General features: G+C 32.8%; 1 protein-coding gene across 12 annotated transcripts in view; it reads right to left on the reverse strand.

The window, feature by feature from the left end:
* Nucleotides 1–22,779, reverse strand: part of LOC145693591 (uncharacterized) — a 506,014-nt gene that overhangs the window by 409,797 nt on the left and 73,438 nt on the right. For all 12 annotated transcript variants that reach the window (XM_081769709.1, XM_081769703.1, XM_081769706.1 and 9 more), the window contains 2 exons: nt 11,027–11,146; nt 1,330–1,449 (listed from right to left, as the gene is read on the reverse strand). In XM_081769709.1, coding sequence (XP_081625835.1) covers nt 1,330–1,449; nt 11,027–11,146 — 240 coding nt within the window. The remainder of the gene's footprint in view (nt 1–1,329; nt 1,450–11,026; nt 11,147–22,779) is intronic.

Genomic DNA, 22,779 nt, shown 5'->3' on the forward strand with positions numbered 1-22,779 from the left:
TGTTGTCTACGTGATTATGCTAAAATAGAAATGAAAAATGTCTCGGATTCGATTATTTACTGATGGATTCTATAGGATTCATATTTTAAAAAAGAACATCTTACCTTACATCCTTGTAATCCTTATGAATATATAATTTAATGTGTGTGTGTCTGACATCAGATTTTGGTATAGAAAAGACTCACTTTGAGCTACCATACTTTTATATACAAATTTTCTTCAGGAGATCTAGTCGCGTACGAAGTCGTTTTTTGCCTGTGAGGTTGGCAACTCAAATATTTTTTTCTATGTTCCAGGTTGCATACTTCTCAGCTCTTTGATTGCTTTCGCATTAACCTCATTTATCCTGTGCATAGAACGGACACTTTTGCTAGTAAATTATGAAGGGTATTCAATTTAAACGTTATTTTATTCGAGTAATGCATTTTCCGAGAATGAAAAATTCCATCAAAAGAATCGAAAGTTTAGCAACATAGCTGAAAAAAAAGTTACATTGAGGGAGAGGAAGGAAAATCCTTGAAACAGTATGTATTATAATTTATTACAAGGATATAAAGTAAGATGTTTTGTCTTTTTTAAAAACATATATCAATTACTGTATTGCTATCAATTTATATTAATCCTCAACATCAAAATCAAAGCTTAAGACTTTAATAGTAAAAGAAACGCATGTTTCTGCAAAATCAACGAATACACTATTGACATTATTTAATTAGAGAAATGAATTTGATTAGTAGGCTGAATTGCATAAAATCAAAATCAATTGTATTACTACTATTATTGATATTCGAAGTAATTTTCTATGTGTGGCATAGCATTACCACTTCAAAGTTACCCGCTTCCAATTACAACACTACAACTGTTGAAGTTAGTACAGTTTCATTGACGTACACGACGTAAACACGGCGTGGGAGACCCGGGTTCGATTTCCGGCGGAAGCTCATGTGGTTCGGATTCAACGTTAATCAGTAGGTCCACGTCTCATATAGCCTCGCTGCTGAAAGGGACATTAAACTCAAAATCAACTCAACGAGGTAAACACTATTCTTTATTTCGAACAAAATTAATTGCAAGACTCGAATGTCATCATACCTTTCCAAAACAGAGATTGTTTCGTTATGTTAGGTATGAGGCAGCGTGTTTCACTACTGGACTCATCCATGTTGTTGTTTTTCATACAAATTGAAATGAAATTGTATTCTAATTTGAAGTATAAAGTTACAGGAGACAACTCAAAAAGATACAGATTCAGAAATTGTATTTCGTAAATTACATTTAAAATAATAGATTTGAAAAACTTAAAAAAATAAAAATAAAATGAAGATATACCTTTAGAATACCTCCTTCTGACAGTGTTGAAGTTTCTATATCTGTTTGTGTTTCTTGGGAACACTTTTCAGTCGTAACAGTGAACGGTTGACTTCCGTAAGAGATTGCAGACGCATATTCCTAGAAACAAATAAATAAATAATATTATCCGTTGCAATCAATATGTTTAAAAATAACAAGCAGAAATCATTGTACTTACAGATCAAAATCATACCAAATAGAGACGTTATAGAGGTTGTGGTAAGATGTTTCTAATTCTCAAATTCACACTAGATATAATTGAATTTCAAACACTGGATGAAAAAATAAGTCTTTAATAACAGTTGCTTCCTTTGAACAATCCATTTCAAATTATTTTATTAGAACATTCTTGTTACATTGTTTACAATTTCAAAGAATCAGACAATTGTCATATTGTTTTATCCTTGACAAAGAAAGTAGGTAAGGTTCATTCCATGTCAACTCACTCAGAGCAATGTGCTTCAATGTCTCAGATTCCCTTCAAATTTTTTCATACATAAATACCAATGAAATTATGCTAAATCATTTTTTCCTGATTTTTTGGATGAGAAATGGGCCGGGGAGAAATTTTTGAAACATGTGAATTTCGCGCCAATTTCACTTTCCGGCACTCAGCATCATGGAACTAAAATTATCACTACGTCCTTATTTTTCAAGTTACTGGACTCATCCAGGGTCAAATTAAAGCTAAATTTTTGCTCTTTCAGTAGACCCTAAGAAACGTAGCAAAAGGTTACACTGTCAAACATTAATCAGCATACAAGTAAATTTTAGGTTTTTTTACAAATTGTGCCATTACTTAAAAGTTACAACTAGAAAATTTTGAAAGTTTTTTGTACATTCACCTTAACATGTACATGGTATGGTTAAAAAAATATTAAAGGGTGTTTTTTGTATTTTTGTAATTATTATTTTTGTATGTCAGAGTGCAATTTATGAATCGCACTGGGCCTTCTATATTCTACTGGTCAGAAAATGAAGACTTTTGTTGGTAAGCTTTTGAAAATATCATCTGGGAAGTTCTTGTTTCATCTCTTACAAGCAAATCAGCCCGAACTTACGCAACTGAAAGCAAAATTACAAAAGATATCATATCATCAATGAAAACAATGAGCTATGAGATATAGGACACAACATTTTGTATGTAAATCTATGTCATTCTGAGAAGTATTATCGGTATGTATGTTTGTTTTCATCTCTGTACATTAGTTTATTATTTCTTATTTTTGGTGATAGGTTTTGTAATCACTCAACCCTTTACATTGTATTTACCATTCACAAAACCACAAAATTATTATAAGAAAAGGCCACCTTTTTGTTACTTAACAATGTCAAATAAAAGTAAACTAATGCTATATAAAACTTTCAAAAGTTTGATAGTTGTAAGCAATGGTACAATTGGGAAAAAGGGCATAGTTAAAGTACAAAAAATAATATTATGGTAATTCCAAAACTACACAGTACACCAGTTTGACTTTTAAGCACACCTAATATTTACGAAGATGATTATTGAAAACGTTTTAGTGTGACAGTTGTCACTTCAGAGTAGGGATGGCAAAATTTTCCAGAATCGGAAATTTCACTTTCCAGATTTTGGAAAAATTCCGGATTTCAGAAAAAATAAGGAATTCGCAAAAATTCCGGAATTTTTCCGAATTCCGAAAGTTTTCCGATTTTATTCTCCGGAATCCGGAAAGTAAAAATTCCGGAATTGGCCATCCCTACTTCAGAGGAATGGCATAATCTGTTCCAACACTAAAACTGTATATTTCTGTACATTTCAAATACAAATAATAGTATTAATAATAACAATTGCAGAAAGACCAAAGCACCCTTTTTGTTTTTTAACCATATGATGTATGTGCTAAAATGATTCTATAAAAAAGCTTCAAAAGTTTCATAGTTGTAACTTATGAGCAATGACACAATTTGTAACAAAACCTAAAACTGTATATTGGGAGTTAGGATTTAGATTTCTGGGCTTTCGGCAATAAGGCCATTTAGCCCTTCACGATTTGAGGGATGACGTCCCTCGGTGAGCACAGAATCCGGGGAAAGGGAAGGAAGCGGCCTGGAACCTATAAGTTAGGTACTACCCCGGCATTTGCCTGGTGTGAATGAGGAAAACCCAGGAAAACCTCATTCAGGGTGGCTGGCCTGAAAAAGCGTGTTACACTTTTTCGACCGAGTGACCCCACCGGGAATCAAACCTGGAACTGCTCGCACCGAAGGCGAGAGCGTTAGCGACTACGCTACACGGGGCCACTAAAACTATATATTTCCGTACAGTAAATTAAAAAAAATACGTAAATACCGAAAGTACCCTTTTTAGTTTTATTTAACCAAATCATGTGTGTGCTAAGATGATTCTACAAAAAATCCAAGTTTCATAGTTGTAACTTATTAGTTATGACATAATTGGTAACAAAACCTAAAACTGTATATTTCCGTACATGTTAAATACAAAATAATAATAATAATAATAATAATAATAATAATAATAATAATAATAATAATAATAATAATAATAATAATAATAATAATAATAATTACAAAAATACAAAAAAACAACCTTTTTATTTTTTAACCATTTCATGTACGTGATAAGATGAATGTACAGAAAAGTTTGAAAAATTTCATAGTTGTAACTTTTAAGCAATGGAACAATTTGTAAGAAAAAACCTAAAATTTATTTCTATGCTGATTAATGTTTGACAGTGTAACCTTTTGCTACGTTTCTTAGGGTCTACTGAAAGAGCAAAAATTTAGCTTTCATTTGACCCTGGATGAGTTCAATAACTTGAAAAATAAGAACGTAATGGTAATTTTAGTTCCATGATGCTGAGTGTCGGAAAGTGAAATTGGCGCGAAATTCACATGTTTCAAAAATTTCTCCCCGGCCCATTTTTCATCCAAAAAATCGAAAAAATTAGCATAATTTCATTGGTATTTATGTATGAAAAAAATTGAACAAAATGTGAGACATTGATGCACGGTCATGTTTTAAAATTAGGTGATTTGACATGGAATGACCCGTAAATATCTAAAGGAAATTTAATAAGATTAACTTCATTTTAACTTTTTATATTAGTTTAAAGTTCTTTTTCAGCAAAGAGTCATCTCCACTAATATGTTAAATGTAAGGCTTATGTTGTGAAACAACTATATCATTTGTTCTAAATGCAAGTCCCATGTTGCATATCTATTATCTCCATTCACTTAATAAATGTAAAATGTTGTATAACTACTAATTCCATTCATTTGCTAAATATGAAATGTTGTTGTATAACTACTAATTCCATTCATTTGCTAAATGTGAAATGTTGTATAACTACTAATTCCATTCATTTGCTAAATGTGAAATGTTGTTGTATAATTATTATCTCCATTCATTTGCTAAAAGTCAAATATTGTTGTATAATTACTCTCTCCATTCATTTGCTAAATGTCAAATATTGTTGTATAATCACTCTCTCCATTCATTTGCTAAATGTCAAATATTGTTGTATAATTACTATCTCCGTTCATTTGCTAAATGTGAAATGTTGCATAATTACTATCTCCTAAATAGATGGAGAGATTTCTTTAATGGTTTGCTTATCACGCCGCCAAAAACTAATGTGCGTGGAGAAAGGGAAATACAAATCGGAGAACCGTGTATTCCAGAACCTAACCCAATAGAAGTAGAAATCGCTATAAATAAATTAAAAGAACACTAGCTGGAAGCGAACAATTGTGGAACAATATACATAAACTCATTTTCCTTATCTGGAACAAAGAAGAATTGCTACAAGACTAAAAAGAATCAATCATTATTCCAATTCACTAGAAAGGCGACAAAACTGACTGTAATAATTATCGAGGCATTTCTCTTCTGTCAACATCCTATAATTTTTTTTTTCAAATATTCTATTAGCAAGATTGACCCCATACGCAGATGAAATTATTGAAGATTATCAATGCGAAGTCGATCAACCATCGACCAAATATTTACCATTCGACAAATACTCAAAAAGAAGTGGGAATACAATACCCCAGTACATCAATTATTTATTGACTTTAGAAAGGCTTACGACTCGGTTAGGAGAGAAACATTGTACAACATTCTCACAGAATTTGGAATACCGAAAAAGCTAATTAGATTAATTAAGGTATGTTAAAATGAATCCCAAAGTAAAGTCCGGGATTCCACGAGCTTTCACGTTGAGAATGGCCTGAAACAAGATGCGTTGTCGCCTTTATTATTCAACTTTGTCTTGGAATATGCTATAAGGAAAATCAAACAGCAACCAGGGCTCAGAGTTGAATGATGTTCAGCAGGTTATGTCGTATGCTGATAATGTAAATTTAATAGGGGATGATAGGAGAAAAATAGAAAGAAATGCAGAGGTCCTATTAAACGCTTCCAGGGACATGGGTTTAGATGTAAATGCAAAGAAAACTAAATACATGGAAGTTCGTCGGGATCGTAATACGGCAAATTATGGATACGTTAAAATATAGAATAATACTTTTGATAAAGTGGACAATTTCAAATATCTGGGATCAATATTAACAGACAAAAACCATATTCACGAAGAAATTAAATGTCGACTAAAAGCAGGACATTCGGATTATTATTCAGTTCAAAATCTCTTGTCGTCGTGAATTCTGTCGAGAAATTTAAAGCTTAAAAAATATAAAATGATAATCATGCCTGTTGTTCTGTATGGTTGCGAAACATGGTCACTTACTCTGAGGGAAGAACATAGACTGAAAGTATTTGAAAATACGATCCTGAGACGAATATTTGGATCCAAGAGAAACGGGAATGGAGAATGGCGGAAACTTCATAACGAGTATACGGTTTACCAAACACTGTTAGGGAAATCAAGTCTACGAGGCTCAGGTGGGCAGGTTATGTAGACAGGATGGGAAAAAGTAGGAACGCTTTCAAAGTCTTAACGCTTTGAAAGTAGGAACGCTTTCAAAGTCTGGAATACCAATCGGAAAACGACCATTAGAAAGGCCTAGGTGCAGATGGGAAGACAATATTAAGATGGATCTCTCAGAAATAGGAATACGAAGTAAAAACTGGATCCAGTTAGCTGAGGATAGAAGTCAATGAAGAGCTTTTGTGAACGCGGCATTGAACCTTCGGGTTCCATAGGCCATAGAGTTAGTTAGTTAGTTATGCATCTGCTAAATGTGAAATATTGTTGTATAATTACTATTTCCATTCATCTGCTAAATGTGAAATGTTGTATAACTACTATTTCCATTCATTTACTAAATGTGAATTTTGTTATATAACTACTATCTTCATTCGTGTCCTAAATGTGATATTTCATATTGTGTGATTACTCTCTTCATTCGTTTGCTAAATGAAAAGCTTCATAATATGCAACTATCATCTCCATTCTTCTGCTATATGTAAAATTTCACTTTGTGAAATTACTATTTCCATTCATTTGTGAAATATGAAATTTCATGTTGTGTGACCGCTACCTATACAATGTATTTATCTGTTAAATGTGAAATTTCATGTTATGTAAGTAGTACCTCCATTTGCTCTAAATGTAAAATTTAATGTTATATAACTACTATATCCATTCATATGCTAAATGCAAATTTCATGTTGGTGAATTTCTGGAGGGAGCTTATTGTGCTTCAGATCCTACGTGAAGCTGTAGGTTCACCTCTCATATAGCATTGTTGCTGAAAGAGACGTTAAACTCCACTCAGCTCGACTAAATATTGGTGAACTACTATCTCCATGCATCTGGTAAATGTAAAGGTTTACGTAATGTGACTACAGTGTACTATCTTCAACCACCTGCTGTGGACTTGCGTGACGTAGTCGCTAACACTCTCGCCTTTGGTGCGAGCAGTTCCGAGATTGTTTCCCGATGGGGACAGTCAGTCGAAAAGCTGTAGCAGCTTTATCAGTCCAGCCATTCTGAGTGAGGCTTCTCCTGGATTTTCCTCATTCACATCAGGCAAATGCCGGGATGATACCTAACATACAAGTCCCAGGCTACTTCCTTCCTTCCCCTTCCGCGGACAGTGTGCTCATTAAGGGGCGTCACTCCTCGTACATGGCGGACTTCAGGTCATAGATTCCGACAATGCCCAGAAATATGTATGTATAAATAAATAAATAAATAAACAAAGAAAATTCAGTCATCTGCTAAATGTTATCTATCTATCTCCAACTTTTTGCTGTCTTTTCTATGTCTTGAAGCAAAACTTTTTTAAATCTTTAATTCCGAAAATAATCATCTTCTGTTCCTCTTTACAAGTAAATGATTAGATTTTATATTTATATACAATAATACAAAGTCAGAATTATGCTTATATGGATATCCATGGTTAATTTTTTTAGTATCAAAAGGTTCTTCAATTAATCTACGTATTTTGTATATACGCACCAACATCGTTCTTATTGATTTCATCCGTATAAATATTAAACTTTATTAACCTTCTCCACTATATTACCATTTATTAACAATTTATGGATTTCAAATGCTTAATAAAATTCTGTATATTTACAAAATTGTAAATATTTTTACATCATTACAACGGATAAATATTCCGATTTAAATATGAAAGATTACATCTGGCATATGTACCACACGACTTGCTCTGCAGGACTTCACTCTCTCGATTAAATATATGATTACTTTTGCACATACTTGCTGGTTGATGCATTCAATTTCCTCTTTCAGTTCTCGCGCTGTTTGCGGTTTGTTTGGGTAAACCTTTGAGATTTCAGAAGCCCTAACAGGAAATAGTAAGAAGGTATAAGGTCACATAACCTAGATGGGCATTTGTAGTCATCACTTCAAAAGAGAACTTGAGGTAGGAATTTCCCATGCAGCAAGACAAATGTCTCGTGGATGGTCATCTTGAAACCAACCCAGACAACACGTACGTGTACGACACATGTGCACTATCCATGCATAAGCCGTACATTTACACATGTGCATTTGTGTGGATGATGAACACATACATAACCCGTGCATAAGCCGTACACGTGAATTTGCGTGGATGAAGCACACATACATAACCCGTGTATGTGCACATGTGCATTTACGTGGGTTATACACAAGTACACAACCCGTGCTTAAAGCCGCTATGTACACATGTGCATTTGCATGGATGAAGTACACATTTATATAACCCGTGCTGTAGCCGTTATATACACATGTGCATTTGTGTGGATGCAGCGCACGTACGTAACCCGTGCTTAAGCCGTTATGTACACATGTGCATTTCCGTGGATGCAGCGCACGTACAGAACCCGTACTTAAGCCGTTATGTGCACATGTGCATTTGCATGGATGAAGCACACATTTATATAACCCGTGCTGTAGCCGTTATGTACACATGTGCATTTGAATGGATACAGCGCACGTACCTAACCCGTCCTTAAGCCGTTATGTGCACATATGCATTTGCATGGATGAAGCACATATTTATATAACCCATGCTTAAGACGTTATATACGCATGTGCATTTGCATGGATGCAGCGCACGTACGTAACCCGTGCTTAAGCCGTTATGTGCACATATGCATTTGCATGGATGAAGCACATATTTATATAACCCATGCTTAAGCCGTTATATACGCATGTACATTTGCATGGATGCAGCGCACGTACGTAACCCGTGCTTAAGCCGTTATGTGCACATGTGCATTTGCATGAATGAAGCACACATTTATATAACCAGTGCTTAAGCCGTTATATACGCATGTGCATTTGCATGGATGCAGCGCACGTACGTAACCCGTGCTTAAGCAGTTATGTGCACATGTGCATTTGCATGGATGAAGCACATTTAAATTACCGGTGCTTAAACCGTTGTGTGCACATGGGTATTTGCACGGCTACTGCACGTGTGTATGAGTCGTCCATAATACCGTGCAAGTGTATACTTTTACTTTCATTCTTTTACTCTCATTCACATCAACAGAAAGTAACCTCCATTTTTAGTAGGTGTCGTTTTTCCTCCAGGCGGTGTTATAGAGACTTTTCGACGAATAACAGTTGAATGATTGTAAAAACTCCATAACGTCCACTGAGCTAGGATACAAGATAAACAGGTGGCAGCATTGTACTGATGTAACTACAGTCAGGCAGTTCATAGGTTTACAAAATTATTTTCGTGACCAATTACAGCAGAATATGTTCGTTATTTGTTACTTGGCAAACATGTCAAAGATACTACCTAAAGCTTTACTCGTTGCAAATAATAAACTCCAAACCTAAATTCTCACTGACAATTGTTAGTTACTTGTTATATACTTTGAAGGTGATGTCTTTGCAGTTATAGATGGTGTTACTGCGTGAGACACCAAATATTTAAAGTCCTTTTTTCGTTGCATCACCTCTGTACTACAAGGAAATTACCTGTGCACTACATGTAAATCATCTGGGTACTGCTTCAAATCACCTCTATCGTACATGTAAATCATCTGGGTACTGCATGTAAATCACCTCTGTCCTACATGTAAATCACCTGTGTGTTACGTGTAAATCATCTCGTCCTACATGTAAATCATCTGGGTACTGCGTGTAAATCACCTCTGTCCTACATGTAAATCACCTGTGTGTTACGTGTAAATCATCTCGTCCTACATGTAAATCATCTGGGTACTGCGTGTAAATCACCTATGTGCTACGTGTAAATCACCTCTGTCCTACATGTAAATCACCTGGGTACTGCGTGTAAATCACCTGTGTGTTACGTATAAATCACATTTGTCCTACATGTAAATCACCTGGGTACTGCGTGTAAATCACCTGTGTGTTAACGTGTAAATCATCTCTGTCCTACATGTAGATCACCTGGTTACTGCGTGTAAATCCCCTGTGTGCTACGTGTAAATCACCGCTGTCCAACATGTAAATCACCTGTGAACTACATGTAAATCGAATACGTGCTACTTGTAAATCACCTGCGCGGTAGGTGTAAATCACTTGTGCAGGACGTGTACGTGTGCATTGCACATGTTCTGTGCACGTGAAGATGTTGAATAGAACCTGGCATGTATATGTGCATCACCTGTACAGGCGTGCATTTATACAGATGATGCACATGTTGCATCCGTGCAATTGTACATGTACTATACAGATACTGTACGTGCATTGTGCTGTCTGGGCAACTTGCATTCATATCACTTCTGTTGAAATAAAATAAAATAAAAAAGTAATCATATTGTGTTACCGTTCTTCACTAACTGTCATGCCATTCCCACTTTCGTCTTGAAATGAATTACGGTCCTAGCACTCCACCAGCCCAAAAAGCTACATCACACAGTTACTTGTAAGAACAGTGTTATCAACCAAATCACGAGACAAATTGCATAAAACAAACCTGGCAATCGTAAATCGGAACATTTACCGATTGTAATAATGTAAAAATATTTGTCATTCTTCTCCAAAAAGGCATTCTATTAAGCATATTAATCTGTCTTCTTTTTTGAGAGAGGGAGGTGACACTTTTAGTATAGCATCAATTTTTGTGTTTACTTTTCTACTGAATTGCTAATTGCATTCATACACTCAATTTTGTTTCAGTTTTACAAAAAAAAAAAAAAAAAACTACAAATGAAAAGAATATTTTTCGTAGTTTCTTAGGAATAGTAACTAATAATGATATTCTAAAACACAAAATGCAATTAAAACCTTACTTTTGACACTGACGAGGGAAGATCTATATCTGTTGTGTGTGCTTCTATGGAAAGGCTTCCCTCATGAACATCTAATCTGAAAAACTCATTTTTGACTAAACTTACAAGAGTGACGACTTGCTATAAATAAAAAGAGAAAAATATGTACAATTATTAATTAATTTTTATAGACAATATTACCTTACATCTAATTTGATGAAAATACTGATAGGAATATTGAAGTTTACTGATTTTTATAAGAAGAATCCGATTAAGAAGATACAAACTATTGATTATTGTAGTCAGCAATATAATTGTACAGTCAGTAGCAAAATTTCTGTCACTTTCCCGAAGGAAATCTACTAATAATTTTACGTTAATAAAACTCAATGATGTACTATTTTAGAGTACAATATGCTAACTAAACTAAACTTAATTCATGCCCAAAAGCTCTTAGATCCTAGGATTCGGATTTCGAAATATTTAAGGAGTTATACCTCGGGAACTGTAACTCATAGACAGATGATATTTTGCGAATTTTTCAATTTTGAGCCCTCCATTTTCAGCATGTGTCTTCGTAAAACAAAATATCGCAGAACATTTTAACAGAACTCTTAAACAAAACATGTGAAAAAAATTGCACTCAAGGAAATTATAAAAGGATAGATATATTACAAGAATTGTTTAATGAATATAACAAATTACATAGAACAATTGATATAAAGCCTAGAAGTTAATAAGAAAAAATAACTTTTTAAGTTCATTTTGGCAATGCTTTTGGAGCATTCTCTACTGGTTTCTTCTCTTTCTTTCTCTTTTCAAATATAACAATGATGATTGCCATGAAGAGGACTGGCAATCATAAAGACTAAAGTAAAAAAATAAATAAAAAGAATTTATATCCAGTTTTCCGATATATTGGGGTTATTTTAGATACTGAAGATGTAAAGTATAAGGGAGAATGAAATCACAGAAGAAACATTCATAAGGAAGAAAACAGAGGGCTAATACAAATATTCACCAAAAATTTTTGTTATTAGACAGCAATGAAGAATAATTAGAAACAGAAAATATGAAGATTGATGAAGAAAATTAGTTAAATAGAATAAGAAAGCAGGCAGAGCACAAAACAACAAAATCGTAAATATTTTCTAAAAATAGAAAAATAAATTATTGAAAACACTCTTTAACAAGTAATAATAATAATAATAATAATAATAATAATAATAATAATAATAATAATAATAATAATAATAATAATAATAATAATAACAGGGCTTATAGTTGTCTGATCTCTTCTAGATAGCTGAAAAGTGACCAAAAGCACATGAGAAACTGACCAGAAAGTGATCAAAAAGTGATCGAAATCTCATCAAAAAGTAACTTTAAACCTTGATGCCAAACTTAAGCATAAATTGAATTTTACAATATTTTTTTTAACCAAAATAGGGCAGCTGGATCATAGCTGAAATACACAATGTTTTAACAAGTTAAGATTAAAAATTATTTTGTTTGTCAGCTAATAATAATAATAAAAAATGGATTACTTGTGTTTAGAGATTAATTATTAATTACATACTTTCCACGGTTTTCAACTTTGATCTGGATGGGGTGAAGCCAAATTTCTATATTTTCTAGATTACCACTCACTGGTAATAAAATTTTATCTTGTATAATTGGTTTGATACAAATTTTGGCTTGGTACTACACGATTGATAAACATTGGTATGGCTTCTACCAACATTCTGCATACAATGAAAAGTAAACTGTATAAACAGGTAATATATGTCATTCTCCTTTAACACAATAAGATCAAAGCAAATAATGTGGATTATGTTTATACTCTTATTGTGAACTTTTGAAATAAATTACACATGTTAACTAAAAATGCAGTTGCATACAAAATGCTTACAAAGGCTTTCAAACCCACCTTGAGAGTTTAAGCACCTACCATCCATCCACTGTGCTTTAGAAAGAATAAAGACTGCAGTAAGAATAAAGGTAACTTGGCTCACATGTGGCAAAAAGCAGGGGCGTACCAGAGGGTGGGTCCTGGGGGTCCGGACACCCCCGAAATCTCGACTTTTTTGTAAATGTAGTCTACTTTTAGGGGCAATTTTAGAATTTTTCATATAATTTAGCCTCAAATTGTATTTGGACCTCCCAAAACGCTTTAGACCCCTTCCGAAATAAATTCCTGCGTATGTCCCTGGCAGCAAGTACTGAAGTTTTCAGAAGAGTAATAAGTTTCTGCCTTTTACCCATTTATTTTTATCACAGTTTTCTTAGAAAACTGCGAATGCAAAACATAAATTACACGAAAAAATGACTTTACCTCCTCCAAAAAAGTAACTTTTAGTTAAAAAAAAGTGACTCGCTATGAGGCCTATAATAATAATAATAATAATAATAATAATAATAATAATAATAATAATAATAATAATAATAATAATAATAATAATAATAATAATAATAATAAATATCCTTTTTTGATAGGAAAACAGTAGAAATAAATGCAGAGATCTTATTAAACGCTTGCAGGGACATGGGTTTAGAAGTAAATGCAGAGAAAACTAAATACATGGAAGTGCGTCGGGACCGTAATACGGCAAATTGTGGAGGCGTTAAAATATTAAATAATACTTTTGATAAAGTGGATACTTTCAAATATTTAGGATAAATATTAACAGACGAAAATCATATTCACGAAGAAATTAAATGTCAACTAAAAGCATGGAATTCGTGTTACTATTCGGTTCAAAATCTCTTGTCGTCGCGAATTCTGTCGAGGAATTTGAAGCTTAAAATATATTAAACGATAATCATGCCTGTTGTTCTGTATGGTTGTGAAACATGGTCGCTTACTCTGAGGGAAGAACATAGACTGAAAGTATTTGAGAACAGGATCCTGAGAAGAATATTCGGACCCAAGAGGAACGAGAATGGGGAATGGCGGAAGCTTCATAACGAGGAACTACATAGTTTATACGGTTTACCCAACATTGTTAGGGTCGTCAAGTCTAGGAGGCTTAGGTGGGCAGGTCATGTAGCTAGAATGGAAGAAAGTAGAAACGCTTTCAAAGTCTTGACTGGTAGACCCATAGGAAAACGACCATTAGGAAGACCTAGGCGCAGATGGGAGGACAATATTAAGATGGATCTTGCAGAGATAGGAATACAAAGTAGAAACTGGATGCAATTAGCTAAGGATAGAAGTTAGTGGAAAGCTTTTGTGAACGCGGCACTGAACCTCCGGGTTCCATAGGCCATAGAGTTAGTTAGTTAGTTTTAATAATAATAAAATGTATTTGTAGGGGGTGATACAAGATATGGAGATAGGGAAAAGAGGTGGAGGAAGTTCGCGACATTTACATCAAGTCAATAATATGAGACTGTACAGCAGCGTTTCTCAACCAGAAAATCGAAACAAAATATTAATTCTATAGCAACCAAATTGCAAGACATAGGAAAAATGTATATTTGTACTTCACATTACTATGAGCCTCTACAAAGAAAAAATATACTGTAATTGTAATATATTTTTGTACATACATTACTGTGTACCAATAGCATTTCGGAAACAGAATTTTATTTGCCGGAGCTTCACTTTAATTGAAAGTTCATACTAACAACGAAAGATAGAAGCACTTGTATGGTACGCGTCAAGCGAACATACGTAGAATACTCATTAACACGTGAATGACAGAACAACTCATTGTTCAATAGCCGTATTTTGACTTCGACGCGTTGCAAGCGGTGTGGTTGCAATAAAATGTACCGGTTTGTGATTAAAAAATGCAAAGTTAAATGATGAAAATCAAAGAGATACTTCTACTTTCAACAGCTCATTACTCCATCTGTGAGTAAATGTATAAGTGTTGTACGCCAGCATCAGAAAATGTACTTATCATTTGGTTTTAAGTCAACTGGAGGAGATCGCCCAAGCCCAAGTCTGTGGAGAGCAATTGCCCAATGAAGCAATGGTACCAAGTAAATTAAAACGTCGTTTTCATACTAAGCATGCCAATTTAAAAGATAAACCGTTGGAATATTTTTTTTAAAAAATCTTGTCTCAAGAAGCCCACCAAGTCAAAATTTTCACAAAACAAGTTAGTATGTCTGATAAAGCACAAGAAACAAGCTGTGCTGTGGCTGAAATAGTTGCTAAAAAATGAAAACTCATACAACAGCCGAGTCTGTAATTTTACCTGCATGTTTCAAAATTGTAAAATTAATATTTGGGGAAGACTTCGAAAAATAAGTAAAAATTCCCATGTCAAACAATATTATTATTGCACACGTTCAAGACATGTCTAAAAATATTGAATCTCAAACTATAAAATTACTCCATCAGATTGATATTTTTTCTAAGAATTTTCATGAATCAACTGACGTCACAAATCAAGCACAATTAATAGCATTTGTCAGGTTCATTCACGATGAAAGCACTTTGAACAGTTTTTATTTTATAAAGCGCTCTTCCAAACAACTAAGAGATAAGATATATTTGATTTAGTAAGTGATTATTTTGATACAGCAAGTTTGTCATGGAAATCTTGTTTGAGTATTTATACAGATGACGCTCCCTCTGTGACAGGTTCTGTAAAGGGAATTTTGGCATTAGGAAAGCAAAATAACCCGGAAATAATATTTACACGTTTTCTCCATAGAGAAGCACTTGTTTCAAAATCATTGTTCCTGAACTTGCAGAACTATTAAAAATGGTTAATTATATAAAAGCAAGGCCTATTAAAACAAGATTATTTTCAGATCTATGTTCTGCAATGGATTCTGAATACACTCAGTTGCTTATTCACATAGAAGTGAGGAGGTTGTCTCGTAGTCGCGTATTGTCAAGATTTTGGACACTTAAAGAACAAATTCTCCTATTCTTTCTGTCAAAAGAAAATGAATATGCCGATTTCCTTAGTGATGATTCTTGGTGCAATAAAGTTGCTTTTATTGCTGACATATTCCAAACATTGAATGCGTTGAACAAAAGCATGCAAGGAAAAAACAAAAATATGCTAACCTCAAGTGACAAAATTTGCTCATTTAGGAAGAAACTCTCACTTTGGGAGGACAGAATTAGAAAACAAAACAAATATGACATGTTTGAGCTTACAAAGTGCTGTAAAATTGACACAAACCTCTCAACATTTATCTCAGACTTATCTTTGTTGTATACCAACGTTGAGAAGTATTTTCCTACACTTCAGTGGACTTCATTTGACTGGGTGAGGGACTCCTTTGCGCCTTCTGTCCTACAGTCAGCAGAATTAAATGTCCAGAAAGAAAGTGAATTGGTCGATATGAGGAATGACCGAGGTTTGAAGCTCCAATACTCACAGCAAGACATGACATAATTCTGGATTTCATTCCGGAAACAATATCCAGCTGTTTCTACAAAGGCTGTGAAAGTTCTCATTCCTTTTTCTACATTCTACTTAATTGAAGCAGTATTTTCTGCAGTAAACACAATCAAGTGTAAGAACAGGTCACAACTGTTAACTTCGGAACACGATATAAGGGTGTGTTGATCAACTATTCGTCCACAATTGAAGAAGATTATGAAAGAACATCAAGCTCAAGTTGCACATTAATTTTGCTTCGTGCAAGAATTTGTTTTACTTATTTTTGAAAAACTGTAACCTTCATATACTATTATTATTAAACAGTTGTAACCTTCAATAGATATTGTTGAAAAATTGTTACATTACTAATATTATTGATCAATTCTAACTTTTATATATTATTTAAAAATTGTAACGTATTTTATCCATCATGCTGCTGGAAAATATATATGAGTGTGCCGCGACAATTCTTAGCCTTCATAAATTCTTGTTCGTTTACTTATTTACTAGTTTCCTGCACATATTATTGTTATAGTTTAATATTGATTTCTCCGATTTATATGTGTTACTGTTGAATGTGTTACTTGTACCTTTATAAGAGATTTAAGTAGCATTTCTAATGAAAAATTGTAACGTATATTAACTATATTACTAAATTATAAGTTCATACTGTGTTACTTTTCTGTACATTTTTAATGTTGAAAAAAGTATTTGTTATCATTCTTATGACAACTATTGCTTCTTTATTGTTGCAGACTATTTTGTAACTTGAAATTTTAAAATATCATTCAATCCTTTTGACAAAGCAAGCATCCATACAAATTACCTACATTTGTGTTTTAAAAGTACAAGAGATTTGTTTGTTCGTTCGTTATTTAGTGATCTTCTTTCTTAGTGAAAGGTTGGATACAGTTTTTGAAAAAGAAAGAACAGGCCAACGTATAGCACACCTTACTGGTGACAAGTGGGCTACTACTTTTCTGATACAACGTATCAGCGTGGCGGTTCAGCGAGGAAATGTGGCTTCCATTTTAGGTACATTACCTCCTGGAAAATTATTAGAAGAAGTTTTTCTTTTATAACTAACTGTTCAGAATTTGCTGTTTATCAATCTGTAAAAAAATAAAAAAATAAAATAAAAATAAAAATAAATGTCAAATATGTTTCAATTTACAAATAAAAAAATATTCTATTTAAATTGTAATTTATATGAATGCAGTGTAATTATGTCATTTCGGTTAATAAATTCCAAATTAGTTTTTGAAAACCTGAGTCCTATATTTCATTGCTATTGTTTTAAAATTTTAAATAAGAATGAAAAATAAGTGTAATAATTTGCTACGGGGAAGAAACAGTGATCGAGCTTTCTTCTCTATGAGAAGGAGATCAGTAATCACAGAAATAAAATTACCATGGTATTTTATATTTACAAATGATAATAATAATATCTATGAATGTGCTGCGAGAATTCAAGTTACACTTGTAGTGTGCCGCAAGTTGAAAAAGATTGGGAAACGCTGCTGTAGAGTATGGAAATTTTTACCTCATGTGCAGTGTCTTCACTTTTAATAGCCTATATCAGTAATGGCCATATGGCTACCCGCGAATAAAAATTAAAATGTACGGTTTACTCCTTTTAAAAAAAATCCATGCGTGACAGGAAGTGTGTAGTTTGCCCTCATAATGTGCTTCAGTCGAAACTTAACTTTTAACTGTTTTTTTTTTCTTTCTTTCTTTCTTTAATCTGCTGGTTACTAACTCCATTCCGCAAGGTAAGATCACTGATACTGGGCCATTTAAAAAATGCAGATGTCTAGAGATATGTTTAGATTCGTAGCTCAGGCTTAATTGACCTAGACAGATGAAACAAAAAGCAGGAGATGCAGAACAAAGCAAAGATTTACAGAATAAAATCCGAACCTATATTCAAAATTGTCGTTGTTGTACGCTTATTTTTATTTATCTATTTATTTTTAATCAGCCTGGCCCCTAAGCATGGTTCTTGTTTATCTTAGCCTAAGGTGCATTATAAATTGACCAGCAGTGGCGATTATGAGTGGTCACAGGAAAACAGTCTAAAAATTTTGAAAATTAGATTATAATTCATTTAATTACACTGATAGGTCGACAGACAACTCATAAAAACTACAGTTAAGTGAGTTTAATGCTGCATCAGTATCTTCATTAGACGCCGATACAATTAAGAAAATAGTTACTAAACTAGCCTCACTAGACTATACGCTTTCAACGGTGAACTCTCAACATCATCAGTGGAGATGAAGTAGCTAAAGCTTGAAACACATCATTATGGAATATTACCTCCTACTTTTTTGGATAAAAAATATTCTGTTAATTAAGATGAAAACTTAAATCCCTTGAATTATAAGGCATAAATGAAGAGAAAAGAATCGACTATAAAAAGTTGAAAGTTGGAAACAATGTTGTACTTATAGGTAAAACGATGGTTAACTATAATATTAAATTCTTTCAATTGTAACACTTTCGCGCATATTCTAAGAAAATGATTAAATTAAAAAGTCAAATATCAATTTCTAATGTCCTGGTAGATATAGAACCGAACTTTAATGTTTGCCCCTAATTTTATCAACTTGTAACCGAAAAATTTAAATTGACAATTTCAAAAGACAAATGATGAAATTAATGCGCATCATAATTTCATTGTTTCTTTGTGTGTACTCAAAAGTGTTTGATTTTGTAGTTAACCATCATTTTATTAATAAGTGCATACATCGCTTACACTTCCAAGTTTTAAGCAATCGATTCTTTTTCTTTCATCAGTGCTAAGTGATTCAAGTTTTTATCTATATCAGCAGTATATTTTTTAGTCCAAAGAAGTTGAAGATAATAATATTCTACAATGCGAAGTATTTTCAGCTTAAATTTCTTTATCTCCACTGATAATGATGGAAATTTGCCATTGAAACTATATGTCTGTATAATATTAATAGTGCCTAATTAGATATATCTTCTGACAATTTAGCTATGTGTTCATTCATCTCTTTAAACTGTTCTGATTAATACAGTATCGAAGAAGCCACATAATAGTCATTTTTTATGAGTTATTGTAACGTGTAGACATTACTGAAAAAAAAAGATTGTTATCATCTTACAAAATTCATCTCCGAAAGGACTTAAACGGAGATAAAAGTGTTAAGAAGTTATGTTAAGGAAAAAATATAAGTGGACCACTGAAAAAAGAAATAGAAAATAAAACTAATCATTCGATTATAATCATTCTTTTGTTGCTATCTACGACAAATAAAAATGAGACTTGTATCATAATAAAATAAAATTTTTACTTTATTTATTTATATATGTTATTTTATTTAAATTTTTATCAACGAATTTAAACGTGTGTGTGTGTGTGTGTGTGTGTGTCTGTCTGTCTGTCTGTTATTTGTGATTTTTTTTCAATTTTGAGCTCTTCATTCGATAGAGCATCAAAAACTATCTGAAAAAGTAGTGGAATTTTTCGCGTGACTCTTACCATTCCCGAGATATTGGCCAAAAAATGTCCGATTTCGAGAGATTTAAGGAGCCATGTCTCAGGAACCGTAAGTTATAGAAAGATGATATTCGTGTTGATCGATACCGAAGAGGATGGTGAATATTTTAGTACCAAATAGTAATTGGTGGCCACTGTCCAATTGGCCCCTCGTTTGGCCAGTGGCCACCGGTTACTATTTGGTACCAAAATGTTTACCATCCTCTTAAGTATTGATTAACACCAATATAATTTCTCACATACCGTTCCCAAGATATTGTCAAAAAATAGTTCCGATTTCGGGAGATTTAAGGAGCCATATCTCGAGAACCATAAGCTATAAAAAAATGATATTAGTGTTGATCAACACCTGAGAGGATGGTAAACATTTTGGTACGAAATAGTAACCGGTGGCCGCTGGCTAACTAACCACCGTTCCTCAGATATTGCCCCCCCCCCAAAAAAAAAAAACGAATTTCGGGAGATTTAAGGAGCCATACCTTGGGAATCGTAAGTCATAGAGAGATGATATTTTGCGAGAAAGAGAAGAAGGTGCGGATAAAAAGATTTACTTTTACATGTAGGAACAATCACAGTTATCCTTCCTGCTCTATCTCCTCATTCTTTGTAAGTTTGTTCTGGCAATAGAAAAAACTCACTCGCATCACTCTTGGAGTATTTTCAACTGTTTATTTATTTATTTATATTTATATTTATATTTATATTATTTATATTTATATTTATATTTATATTTATATTTATATTTATATTTATATTTATATTTATATTTATATTTATATTTATATTTAAATTTATATTTATATTTATTTTTTATTTTTTATTTATTTTTATTTTATTCATTATTTGCTCTTTCTACGTGTAAGCTACTGCTCTGAATGGAGATTCACTGTCGGTCGATGTCACGACGAGGGGTTATGGCATCAGATGTATTAGTGAAGGGAGAATGTCCTTTCTCCGGGTTACGCGGAAGGCAAGCAAACATCACTTTTTCATTGATCTGGCTTTATCGCAGGTGGAAGGAGTACAGAGTGACAGCTGAAATATATTTCAAACAGAGAATTTTTGTCTTGTGTTTCTTTAACTTAAAATGACACAGAAAGTGGGAAAGAAAATTAAGTTTATTTGCCATGCATTAAATGAATTTGGTTCGAGCTTAAAAAATAATTGTGAACGTGATAGAAAAAGTAAAGCTACTAAAATGTAATTAAATCCAAATGAAATAGTGATTTTTTTAAAGGAAGGGAAAATAGTTATTTTTTTTGTTGGGTGTAGAAAAGTGCCGTTATATATTAAAGTGAAATTACATCTGTTTTAAGTGCTGAAATGTAGACTTAAATTTAATAATGATGGAATGATCAAAGTAGAAAATCGTTCAATTTGTTTCAAAAAATAGCTAACTTAAGTGCCATAATTAAATGGGAAGTTTATAAGTTCACCAGTTTCAGTGAAATGGTAAGTGTGGGAAAGAGGACGCTAAATTCGAAATTTTCTCGCCGCCTACATTTTGTCTTAAAAGGTAGGTTACTATTAATTCAATACTAAAAGACATATTGTTAATAGAGATAGAGATTATAGCTTATTATTGTTTCTAAATAATTCGATTTGATTGGGAGTTAAAAAATATTGTTTACTGTATTTAAGACTTCATTACTGTATAAGACGGGAAATTTTAATTGGGAATAACTAAACTATAACGAGTGCAATAGATCATAATTGTCATTAAAATTGTTTAATTGGAACTTCTAATTAGTACTCTACTACATTAAACAAAATTGACCAATCAGAAATTAAGGGCAAAGAAATTAGTTAATTTGATTTATAAATAAAATTAATTAGTAAGTTAAAATTAAACTAAACTTAAGAATGAAATTAAGCATATTAAGAAGGTACATAGAAAGAAATGACTAAAGTCATTTATATGGCGCAATGTAGTGGTGAGTAACGGTTAACAAGTCATCATAACTTGAAGCAGATTTAAACTAGAAACGGACGAATCATTGTTCTGTCTGACTCTACTTTCTTACTATGGAATATTGGTAAATGTTTACACTTTAATCGAAATTATGGCAGACAGAAATAGTTGCAGTGCACCTGGAACCACATTTCGTTCATTTGCCTACTTGTTAAATTATATTTTTGTGCTCAGCCTAAATTAAGATAAATTGATAGAAGTAGAGAATTTAATATTAGTTTGCAAATTGCTGAAATTTTGAATAACAGTAATCACTTCCTAGATTAATTCGTGTTGCATGATACGATTTAATTTTCATCCAGAGCACAAGTATCGAAATGCTTTGTTAATAATTTGCAAGAGATCGGAATCAATAACATTGGAAGTAAAGATAAGTAACTTTCAATTTGTTCAGTATCAAGTATAGTAAATTATTCGAATTTTCATCGATATATTTCTATATTTCTGTATTTTTTTTATAAAGATACACAATTATAAATTGTTGCTGGATCAAAAGATCCAATATATTTCAATCAAAAATTTTCTTGTATGTCTTATATCCAGAGAACTACATACAATGTTGACAAACCCGAACTATCACTTAACTCAGCTTATTCCGTAGAAAATACGAAAACTCGATTTAGGGGCCGTTCAAAAATTTTGTGGTTCCTGATCCAAAAACTAATTGTTGGCCAAGATCGCAATCTTTTGATGCATTTTTAGATCATTCCTAAATTTCTTGACCAAGATCACAATCTTTTGATTCATTTTTTTTATCATTCCTAAAATTCTTGTATTTAAAGAGAAGTTGATCATTAAAATATATACAGAATTTAAACCCTGCTTTGTTTAAAATTATCCTTGTATTGTACTGAGTTTAGAATTAAAGTGTGACTGTGTCCGTGGGAGAGAAGTAATATATGCAAACTCTTTTTTATTTTTT

This window comes from Thermobia domestica, chromosome 8 (genome assembly GCF_964235325.1).
Source record: "Thermobia domestica chromosome 8, izTheDome1.hap1.1, whole genome shotgun sequence".
Taxonomy (NCBI): Eukaryota; Metazoa; Arthropoda; class Insecta; order Zygentoma; family Lepismatidae; genus Thermobia; species Thermobia domestica.